Source organism: Dipteris shenzhenensis, chromosome 27, assembly GCF_047967505.1.
Source record: "Dipteris shenzhenensis isolate YYH24624 ecotype China chromosome 27, Dip_SZ_1.0, whole genome shotgun sequence".
NCBI lineage: Eukaryota > Viridiplantae > Streptophyta > Polypodiopsida > Gleicheniales > Dipteridaceae > Dipteris > Dipteris shenzhenensis.
In genome coordinates this window covers 47,546,133-47,558,107 of record NC_141622.1, presented here as the reverse complement: position 1 = coordinate 47,558,107, position 11,975 = coordinate 47,546,133, and the positions used below count along the sequence as shown (strand labels likewise).

At 42.6% G+C, this 11,975-nt stretch overlaps 1 protein-coding gene across 1 annotated transcript; it reads right to left on the bottom strand.

Annotated features, from left to right (window-relative positions):
- Positions 1-6,502: 6,502 nt before the first annotated feature.
- LOC147884404 (glyoxylate/hydroxypyruvate/pyruvate reductase 2KGR-like) lies at positions 6,503-11,137 on the bottom strand. The gene is made up of 2 exons (XM_087398935.1): positions 10,616-11,137; positions 6,503-7,476 (listed from the first exon to the last, which is right to left on the bottom strand). Exons 1-2 carry the CDS (start codon positions 11,078-11,080, stop codon positions 6,958-6,960), a joined length of 984 nt encoding a protein of 327 aa, XP_087255061.1. The 5' UTR covers positions 11,081-11,137; the 3' UTR covers positions 6,503-6,957.
- Positions 11,138-11,975: the final 838 nt, after the last annotated feature.

Below are 11,975 nucleotides of genomic sequence, written 5' to 3'. Positions count from 1 at the left end.
CTGCTTCAAAGAAGACGGTTGTCCCTCCGCACCCCCCTCAATTCTTGCAACAACAACCTAGGGGGTCCAACTCAGGGGCATACCCTCAACCCCCATCAGGGATGTATCCACTGTCTCCACCTAAAATGTATGGTCCTCCTTTAGATGCTTACCCTCAACAAAGTGTATATCCTCACCCTCCGCCTGGAAGATTTCCCCAGCCTCGCCCATGAGCCCCCCTCCTTCCTACTCCCCCGGCCCATCCTGCTAAAGAATCGGAGTCAATGGCCTAGCCAAGGCCCTGAATGATCTTTGGCTTGAGATAGTGGGCATCAGAAATCAAGCCAATCGCCCTCCAAGAGAATGTGACAATGTTATGTGCTACGAGTGTCACCAGAAGGGTCATTATCACACCGAATGTCCCAATATTCTAGGGGTGAATCTTCTAAGTGAATTAGGCACCGAGGATTCTGACGTAGAGTCCTTGACCTTGGGAAGAGAAGTCATACCACCTCGGACCCCTTTCCAAACCATGGACCGAGCCACCCCAAGAAGAGGGTTCCCTTCTCAGAGCCCTCAGATGCTGAGATGGAAAACCCACCAATAGAGAAGACTAAAAGATCTCGTAGGAGTAAGTGGTCGCCCTCGGATTTTCCTATTGGCTCAGGGCAAGAAGGCTATTTGGTCGTTCAGGACCTTGCTCATCGGTCTTTGAGCATCATGCTTCCTCAACTGATAGCATTGAGTCCTAAGGTGAGACGTGAGCTGCAACAAGGGCTCTCAACAAGGAGGAGCAAGAAAAATGGAAAGGTACAAGAGATTTCTTCTATCTCTGAAGAAGTTGCACCCGCATACAGTAGATGTCATCATAGATAATTGCGGTATCAAAAGTGTGTGTATTGATGGGGGAGTTGCATGTAATATCATGGTGCCTCGTATCATGAAGAAGTTGAATTTGAAATGCACAAGGTATTCCTCCACTCGAATCAAGCTAGCAGATGGTCGACGTCTTGCCACCCTGGGAGTCATTGAGGATTTGCCCATCACTATCAATGGGTTGACCACCACCGTCAATTTCTATGTAGTGGACATTGAAGATACAGGAAGGAGTTACCCACCCATACTCAGGAGACCATGGTTGAGAAAGAGTGATGCAATCAGCTATTGGAAGATAGCACACATCATGTATTTTGGTGCTTCAAAGGAGAAGATCCTGGTGCAACCAGGTGCCACTGAACCAGAAGAAGAAGAGGAGCAAGACAGTGATACTCTCTCATCCTTGATGTCTGAATCAATGGAAGATTCAAACAGGGGGGAGGAGTTCTCAGAGGAAGAAGTTTACATGATAGGGGTGTCTCCGACTCTGCCACCACCGGAAAAGGTAACAGCTAGTCCTCAACAACTTGAATCTATGCTTTCCCCAGACCTCACTCCAAGTGAAAAAGACAAGTTCCTAGAAATGTTCAAAGGTTTCCCTGACCTCTTCGCAACTAGCTACCACCACCTTCGCCATGTGACTACCATAGAACACAAGATAGAGCTGAAGCCTGGCTGATGTTAAGCTAGTGGCTCAAAAGTATTGGAGGTTAGGGCCCCTACAAACTGACGCTTTGCGCTCAGAGTTGCGGAAGCTTATAGAAGTTGGGTTTATTGTTCCGGTCCACAATATTGAATGGGTTTCACTAGTGGTAGTCACTCCAAAGAAAAACAAGTGACGGGTTTGCATCGATTATAAGAAACTCAATGCGGCCACCAAGAGGGACCATCATCCTCTGCCCTTTTAAGACCTCATTCTTGAGAAGGTAAGTGGTCATGAGATGTATACTTTCTATGATGCGTTACTCCAAATTTTATTAAATTAGAATTGCTAGGAGGATGTGCTTAAAACCACATTTGCCACACCCTGAGGGACGTTTGCATTCAAAGTAATGCCATTTGGCCTCACCAATACTCCTGCTACCTTTCAAAGATTTATGCAGATGGTGTTTGCTCCTTATTTGGGGGTTTTCTTGGAGGTGTTTTTAGATGATTTCTGTATATTCTCTTTACGGAAGGAGCATGTCATGAAGGTTAGGTTGGCCTTCAAAAGGGTCAATGATGTAAATGGCAGCCTCAACCCTAATAAATGCACCATTGGAGCCACTTGAGGGAGGTTACTGGGACATATTGTCTCATCCGAGGGCGTCAAGCCTCTGACCCCGAGAAGGTAGAAGCTATCCTCAAGCTCTCCCCACCAACAACCAAATGTTAGGTATGTTCATTTGTCAATCTAATAGGATACTATCGCTACTTCATTGATCAATATGCTGCTTTGACGCGACCCATGACTACGCTATTAAAAGATGGGGTTGATTTCTCTTGGGATGAGGATTGTGATCATGGCTTTGTACAAATCAAGAGTGCTCTGGCTTCAGAACCCATTCTACGCAATCCTGATTGGTCAAAGACTTTCTATATCAATCTTGGGTTTAGTGAGCACACTCTGGCGGATATTCTTCTCTAGCAAGGGGAGGATCGGTTCATGTATCCCATCCAATTTGCTTCTCGACAATTGCTCGAAACTAAACGATGCTACTCAGAGGCTGTAGCACAAGCATGCCTTGTCTTTGGTGTTCTGCATTGAGAAATTTAAGCATTATGTGGCTGGAAAGTCCTTTATTATAATCTCTAGCAATGGTCTTGCAAAACAAGTTCTTCAATCACCAAATCCCATGGGCCGGTTGGTTGGCAGTTCTACCAGAATATGATTTTTCTTTCAAAATTGTAAAGGGGGGTTGTTCCAATTTGAAGAATGCTTTGAATCTGTACAAGGTTTGGGACACCCATGGAAATAGTATTTGACCATGGGAGTCCATTCTTAAATGAAGCAGTTGAGTTGCTCATGGATCGCATGGGTATTGATCATCACACTTCTAGTATCTATTTTTCAGCATCCATGGGACAAACGGAGCAGACCAATGGCCTCCTTTATAAATCCATGGAAAAAATGGCCACAGGGAACATGAGCCAGTGGGATCAAAAGGTCACTGAAGCCGTGTGGGCTTACAACATCACCCATAAAACATCTACAAGTCACACTCCTTTTGAGTTGGTGTACGGTACTGAGGCAGTTTTACCACTAGAGATAGAGATTCCGGCCTTGAGATTAGCACAAGAACAGAGGATGACAAAAGATGAATATATAGAGGCCAAGTTGGTACAACTTGAGAAGTTAGATGAAACCCGACGCCTTGCACTACATCAAACAGAGATCCAAAAGAATCGACAAAAGGCCCGCTTGGATGCTAAGATTTGTAAGGGATGGGAAAGACACTTTGCTGAGGGGGATGTTGTGCTATGCTTTGATAACAGATTAGACCACCAAATGAATAAAAAGTTCCTTCCACTGTGGACCGGTCCATACAAAGTCATTAAGAAACATAGCAATGGGTCTGTACAAGTTCAAGAGCTGCATGAGCTATATGGCAAGAAGGTGATTAACAAGCGTTATCTCAAGCCCTTCTTTGTGCGTGATGGTCCCACGCATGGAAATGCTGTGCATTCCCTGCCTAGAGGGGAAAATTGTTATGGATAAATTTGACCAAGGTAAAAGGCAAAAATATATGTGGATGCTTGTATGTGTGGCAATAGTATAATAAAATATGGTGTGCATAGGGCCTAGGGTTGAGGTGGCAAGGTATGACCATGTGCCACGCTTCCACGTAAGAGGACCCATAAGGTGTGTTGTACACAATCCATGGTAGTAATATTATAAAATGTTAAGGTGGCATGGTTCCTCCATGTGCCACCCCTCTACCTAGGCGGTCCCATGCCTGCATTTAGTAAGACATGGCCCAAGGACCATGGGAGAAGTAATATAAAATAGGTGGAGATGGATATTATATTGGATTATTCCCTCCATGTAGGATAGGCCCATGTGGGGGGGGGGGTGTAGATAGTCCAAGAATGAAAGTTAAATAATGGGGAAAGTAGGATGAGGTGGCAAGACTCCTTGTGCCAACCCTCCACTTGTCCTAGATGTTTGAACATATTATAAAATTGGAAAGAGACCAAGGGAGTATCTTAGACTTGGGATATGGGATTTGATTTATGTGAAAAAATGAGGCAAAGGGTCATCGCACACAATTGAGAGTGCGTACCTACCTAGCCCACATGGGAGATTCCTCCACACACACCATGCATGTGGGAGGATGCATTTATTAAGAGAGACCCCCTCTCTTGGCTATTAAAGGAGAGGGCTATTCGTTGATGGGACACGCTCATTCTTGTAAAGCCACCTAGCTAGTACTTTGATTTCCCCCCATCCTTCCTTTCAAATAAAGCATGACTCTCTTCCCTTGATGTCTCCAGCTCTACATTCCACCTCCCATCATGTACATGCTCCTCTTCCCCCTCGCCCTTCCCCCTTGTGCCATAGTCCCCCTCTTCATTCACACCCCTCTTAATCCCTTTTCCCCACCCATGTTAACGCTTCTCCCCTTACGTGCCCTTTTTCTCTATGGCCCTTGAGCATCGCCATACCTAGCGTCAAGCCTCATGCCTTGATTTCTTTTCTAGTTAATAGTGCATCTACCAAATCGCTCCAATGAAGATGTAGTACTCTACCAACTATGTAAGATTCTTTTCACATAAAGGAAGATTGGCAAATTAATGGTTAAATCTCTTGATAGGTTACCTCCATCAGACTAGTTTTCTCATCCTTGCCATAGTTCCCACAAACAGGGGAAATTCCTTATGTGAGACAAATATTATCAATCAGCAAAGTTCTATAGTAGGAATACCCTAAATAACCCAAGGTAAGCTTAGATATGTTGGTCAATCATGGTGGCTACTCCTCAAGGCCTACAGATAGGGCCTATCTAATCGTTCCTATGTACATGAGGTTTCCAATGGCCATAGCAACAAAAGGTATGCATGCTAAAATTCAATGTTAATCAAATGGGGTGCTTAGGTACTCAAACTGTCACTCAAAGGATGTGACGCAAATCATCTATATTATGGACAGTCTTCTATTCATAAAGTGGAAGATACAAGGTTGATGTATGCATGACCCTACTTAGAAACCTTATTAGCTAGTTTAGACCTAGCTGTTACATTAGAAGTGTCCCCCTCAATACTACTCTTTGTAAAACCATTAAAAATTAAGAATCTGAGGGGGTGCAAGAGGATAATCATGTATGAATTAAAAAAAGATAGTATGTACAACATATATTCAGACTTTTAGTTGAGACAATAAGTAAGATAATTTCATGGTTAATATACAAATTAAAAATACATAAAGCATATGGATTCCAAGAAATATGATGCTATAAAGCATATGGATACAATCAAGCATCCACTATACAAAGGCATGCCATAAATTGATAGATGTCTGTACAGACCATCCATATGGGTTAGTTCATAGAATTGACTAGCTTTTATTGAATATATTTTAAAGAATTGTTGTAATAGCCCCTTAGAAAGATTCGCATATCTTTTTCCTTTTCTTGGTGCCATATTCCCTATGCACCGTATCTATAAGCCCTATAAATACGAAATAATTGATGTCTTACTTAATATGTGCCCATAACTAAACTAGTTTTACTTAACAAGCCTCGACAAGAGGCAACATTTGTTAAAGAAATGTGGAGCCATAATTGGAGCACAACATTAGGACACGTACATGTATTCCAATCATAGATATATCGTGCCACCTTGGGAACAATAGCTTCCTCTTTGATGTAAACTAAGTGCAAAACCGCACAAAAACTTTCATGATGGTCAAAAAATTGTCAGTTTGCTCAACCTTGACTCTCCTACTAATTGCAAGTGAACTCCATGAATAAAGCTTTGTTTTAGACTACTCTTGAGTGCACTTTCTATAGAATCCAAGGTTGCAACAAAAGCAAGATTCTATGAGTAGCCCTGACAAATCAACAAACTTGCCAAGAACACCTCCAATCATTACTACCATATGTAAGCATGGGACAAATGATAAGAACACGTTTCAAATCCATTCTCTCATTAAATAGAATCAACATATAACTTATCCTATCATGGACAGAAAGAGGAAGAAAAAGCAATCAATTAGTAAATATTATAAGAAAAACAAGAACATTTGGAAAATCATACAAAGCTACATACTCCTAGCTAAAGCAATCCTTTGGCGAGGTACTGCTAATAAAAGTGAACCTTAAAACTTACCTAATGCTGTCTACCTAAAGTATGCACGTCCATTGTAAGTTCTTAAACAATAATGCATAAAATTTAGGCCTTTTAGGGTAGCATGCAAAACCCATGATATGGCTTGATTGTCTAAATACCAATTTGAATGAGTTGTCTTGTCTAGCATGTAGAGTCCCATTTGTTTCTATCATAGTCCTACCTGAAAGTATCCTTGTGGTTCTTGGATGATGCAAAAGACTTTAATGCATGGGGTATTCATGCTATTGTATCGATCATGCAATGATTACATTGATCAGCCTTTCTATGACAAAATTTCTGAATTTCAATACCTTGATGATGCTTTAAGAGACTTCTCTCAACTATGGAGAAGATGTGACCTGAAAGCTATGTTTCAAGCCCGATGCATTTATGACGAGTTGCTTTAACAACACCTGTTAGCTTTTGTGTGAAAATAAAGCTACACATGAAAGACATGCAAGTAAAAATAGATTATGGTCATGAACTGCACTTGCAGGTCATAGTTCCTCTAAAAAAAGCGCCACCTTTACACTGGCTGCAATTTGCAATGTGTGCTTGATTATTTGAATTTGCCTTGATGCTCACACCATCATGTTCCCTCTTAAACATTAGACAATTGCTATCGCCATATTCCAGATAATTAATGTGGAGGAACTTTGTGTGGTAGGAAGTCAATCCATGTTATTAATATATATGGGGCCCTTTTTCTGCTCCTGCTAGTGTGATCAACTATGAAAAGCCCCAAATTTTTCACATTATTTTTACTGGTATATCCTCATGCTTGCTCATTTATTTTTAGCTCACTGGAGTTAGCAGAGGATTATCTGAAAAATGTGCATTGAGATTATCCAGGACAAGCTTGCCCATAGCTCTTCGAGTTTCCCACGTGGCACTTCCAGCATGTGGACTTAGCACCACATTGTCCATCTTCAATAGTTCAGCAGGAACATTAGGCTCATTCTCAAAGACATCAAGGCCAGCTCCTCCAAGCCGTCCTTCTACAAGTGCATTTACAAGTTCAGGTTCATCTACTATAGATCCTCGTGCAATATTGATTAATGTTCCCTTCTGCCCCAATGCATCTAAAACCTCTCGACCAATCATATGCTTTGTATCCTTGGATAATGGACACACAATCATAAGAACATCTGAATTGGCAGCAAGTTCCACAACATTTGAATAGTAAACATAGGACACACTTGGTTTTGATGTTCTTCCATGATAGGAGATGGTGCAACCAAAGGCCTCAGCTCTTTTTGCAATTGCCATTCCAATCCGCCCAAGACCAACAATGCCAACACGCAAACCACTCACCTGAAACCCAAAACCAGATCAGGAACCAGAATGAATTCAATATGGGCTATATGAGAAACCGAAGGAGAGCATCAATATGCTAGCAAAAGGCATTTAGTTCTTGGGTTAGAGGACGGAAGGACCAAGCCAGGGCCCCCAAGTAAGAATTAGACAGAAACACAATTGTATCGATGTTTTTCTTGATTGCATGGCCTGCAATCGTAGAAGAGCACCTGCTTCCACATATGAACATTTGAACATTTGAACTCCCTGCAATATGATAACAGAGGGTGCATCCGTCACCCAAACAAAAAAAACATATGTTCGTTTCAAAATTATCATTTTCAAAAGGTGAAAGAACTCATAAGGCAGCACATTCATAATGACATAATCAATTTCATGTTGCAGAATTGACCTGGCTAGAACTACCAAAGACTCCAGAAAATCATACTATTAGATGAGTAGACGAGGGCTGCATGAAAGGATACTGTCCTCATGGCCATCAGCCCATAGCTGGCTCAGGTTCAAACTCATGTGGGTGGATGACCGAGTTCAAGCATGGCCTGCAATCCCTTAAAAGGAAACAGCAAATCCTTAGAAGGAACATGCTCATCTTTACAGTGCATTAACTTTGAGCAACCCCATGAATGATCAAGCGAAACGAGAGACTGTTAGTTGCACTCCAACATACCCTACATTACAAAGACTCTTGCAGTCTAAAGCGCCTAAAGAAATCCCTAGTCTCCTGCACACTAGACAAAGGCCTGAACTAGAGGCAAGCCTCCTATCTTAACACTTATACCAAAAAACATATACCAATATTATAGCTCAAGGGAAGAGGGAAGCTAGTTGGTAAAAGGCAATAGGGCTAGTGTCATAACCCAGACATGAGTCTGCTAGTCAGACTACTTGGCTACATTGTTTGACCAGACCAGACCTGGTCACTTATATTGGACAAGAACGCATATCAAAACAAAAACTTGGTACTGTTATATAATGGATATCCAGTACAAGTATAGAATAAGGGACCCACACTAAAGAGAATGTCAATTCACTTTTCAAATAACCAAGCTAATAAAATTCAACAAGAAGATATAAGCTGAGGTGTGCTTTTTGAATTTGAGTTTGAAAGAATTTCATAATTTTAAAATGCTTCATTTAAGCGAGCCAGGGCTGGCTATCTTCATAATTTACATCCTCTATGCTCCCCAAAGGTTATGACCCCAAGGTCATAGCATGAACTGGCATTAATGGTGGGGTCCAGTCCAAGAATTCGATCCTTTAAAGGAGTCAGTTAGTATACCCAGTGTATGGGTGCCCTTGTGATACAGACCCCCTGGGGAAATCTATATATATGACCTGTGGGCTCATTTACAAATCTCCCTCAGTAATGGACTCGTTGGTACACCGGAACCTTGAGTGGGCCTATGCCTAGTTTCGATTCAGGTAGAGTTTCAATCATTTCCAGCAGCTCCTTGCCAAATTCTTGCTACCTCTTGTGCACTTGTGTGGTCCACTCCCTTGTGATCCTCTCCTGCTCCTGCACTCAACTCCACCCTTGCCTATCCACACTCTAGGCTGTCTTCACCATCTTCCTAGCTTCCCTTTTTGATATCCTTGCTGCTTCGACTTGTTTCATCTAAATCCAGCCCATAATTCTCATGTCAGCTCTGCACTGGCCCTTCTTTCTCATACCTATGGCTTCGTCTTCCGATCCTCTGCAGCTGCCTATGGAGGGTTGCAATACAATAAATCACCCCCTCCTCAGCTGCCTCTGTCTGCACCATCCATGTCGAAGCTTGATGTCATGCAGCATCAGAGTCATCCAGGTCTCACCAATACACAAGAAAGTTTGTAATGAGTCACTGACGTGCCTCGTGTGCCTGTCATGGTCCAGAATGAGGTCGACAACATAGTCATTCTTCATCTCTAGAGTCTAGAGCATAAGCATCTCGTGCTGAAATAATGCCATGACCTTGAACACATGCTTTCAAAAATCAGAAATATGATGATAACTTTTACCCCAAGAAGAGGGTAAATCCAGTCTACAGAATAGATGTAGATATCTCATGATGATCCAAAAAGGTCCATAATATCTTGACCAAAAAACAAATTTTATTGTCTTCTAGCAAGGTAATGCTACAAAAAGCAGTGCCAATATCACCTCCATTGAGCTCATTGAGCTCAAGATGACATTTGTGTTGATTGGCCTTCTGCATTAGATAGGGGAGTTTTTCCCACGCATTTTTGGCAATCATATAGCACCAGCATGATACTCAGATGGGTTTGTGTATGCCATTTGGCACTCATGTACAGACAATAGTTACGGCATTTTGCCAACATCTATACATCATAACTAAAGCAAAGTACACTAGTTAGGACAATCTATGGTGTCCTTCATGCCGGAGATTTTCTATTGCGCTATGTGAAAGTGTACTGATTGTGCGTACATAGATGGAAGTAAATAGAGAACTCACCGCATTTTACAGTCAGCTTGAGACATACGGCTGTTCTACGTTCCTACAGAGCATAACTTAGCAGATCTTTTCACTAAGGCTCTACTACGACCAAGTTTGAAGCTTTTCGGCAAGCCTTACACTTGGTACCTTTCGTCCCGTGATTTCGATCTCCTTGTATCACCATCGGTTGCTACATCCAACACGGATGAACATGTCCAATCATGATTTAGCCATACCATGGAAGGGGGTTTGTTACCATTTAGCCCTGGTATGGCCTTGTAGGCTACTTATGACACTTAGTCCTGTTGGGACATCTAGTCCTAGTTCACTTACAACATTTGGTCCTACGTTGAGTTTGGGCCCTATATAGGCCACCGTTTGTACTTTCTCATTATCCATTTGCAGGTACACTTCAGTTCCTTCAACTTGTTTCGTCCTTGCATTCCAACTTCCTTTCATTGTTCTCCACATCCCAGTTCTGTTGGGGAGTATGAGAAGTAGAGTTTTGGCTTCCGATGCTCCTTCTCTTTAAATAATCCAATAAGTGATGTTGCCTTATAATCTCCCCCTTTATCTAATCTTTAACATGCTTGCCAGTTTGCTTTTCACAAATGGCAACGACCTCCTTAAACTAAATAAGCTATATACAACGATTGCATTTCTAGTGGCTATTTGGCTTGAGCAATAAGCTATATACAAACCTTCTTCGTGAGCATGAAAGGGCCTTGAACGGGCCAGAGTCCATCACGCACGTAGCGATCAGCAGGGCAGAGCCGACGCAAGACCGCGAGCATGAGCAACATGGCCAGATCGGCGACGTCGTCGGTGAGCACATCAGGAGTATTGGTGACGGGGATGCCTTTCTGGCGGCAATACTCGAGGTCGATATGATCAACACCCACGCCACAATTGGCCACAATCTGGAGGTTTGGGAGAGAATCGATGAGCTGAGAGGAAACAGCGGTGGTGGAGACGAGGGCGAGGACGGAAGGAGAGTGGGAGGCAATGAAAGAAGAGGGGTCGGGAGCTTCCCAGAGGCGAAAGACGGTGAATTGCTGCTGGAGGTTGTGGAGGAGGTCGGGGACTGGAGGGGGCCGCGGCAGTAGAACGCCGGGGCGAGGGCAGTAGTCATTGCCATTGCAGTTGGAGCTACTGCCGTCCGCCATAGCCAAAAGCTTACTTCGTCGCGTGCAGGCTAGGCTGATCAAGAATGAATGGCTAAAGGCAGGGTACCTCATTTATTTTATTTTATTTTATTTTTAAAAAGGCAGGTTACCTCATATAAGGATGTTGAGAATCATAAAACCAAACCTCGGAGAGTAAAGGCATGCATAGAGAATATGTTAGGGCCTTTAGAATACCGGCTGATACTTTGATATTTTAGTGTAAAAACCGGCAAATGTTATGTTTTGACTGACTATCTTGGAGATTGCCCTTAATTTGAGTGGCTGGGAAAAAAGTTTTTTTCTAACATTGGGGAGGGCATATGAAGTTTTGACCTTGAGGCCAAATTTTAGGAGGGGCAAAGTCATGCCACTCAATCACAAGGCTTGGAAGTGTCAAAAGTTTATGAGGACAATCATAATCCAAACTTAAAATTTGAAATTATTATTTGAATTTCAAATTCAAAAGTTGAATTATTAATTGATTTAAAGTTCTATTTTCAAAAATACAACTCTTTCAAATCAAGCAGCTCCTTCCCAGGTTAGCTAAGTATCCACTCCCATCCCTCCATTCGAGATATACACCATCCCTCCTTTGGACCACTCCCATCCCTCCGTTCGAGCATATACACCATCCCTCCTTTCAACCACTCCCATCCCTCCATTCGAGCATATACATGTACAATTCATAATTTCTAAGAGAGAGAGAGAGAGGGAGGGAGGGAGAGAGGGAGGGAGGGGGAGAGAGAGAGAGAGAGAGAGAGAGAGAGAGAGAGAGAGGGTGCTAAGGAGAGAGAGATGAGAATGGAGTGAGACGTTAAGAAGTTGAGATAGAGAGGATACCCGAATACACATGAGAAGCAAGAGCCTTCTTCAAGAAACGGTTTGACTCAACATA

Bases quoted from the DNA above. Each gene is read 5' to 3' on its own strand.
- LOC147884404 (XM_087398935.1), bottom strand. From the start codon at position 11,080: ATGGCGGACGGCAGTAGCTCCAACTGCAATGGCAATGACTACTGCCCT. The intron at 7,477-10,615 runs GTTTGTATATAG...TTTGGGTTTCAG, and splicing joins CTTTCATGCTCACGAAGAAG to GTGAGTGGTTTGCGTGTTGG.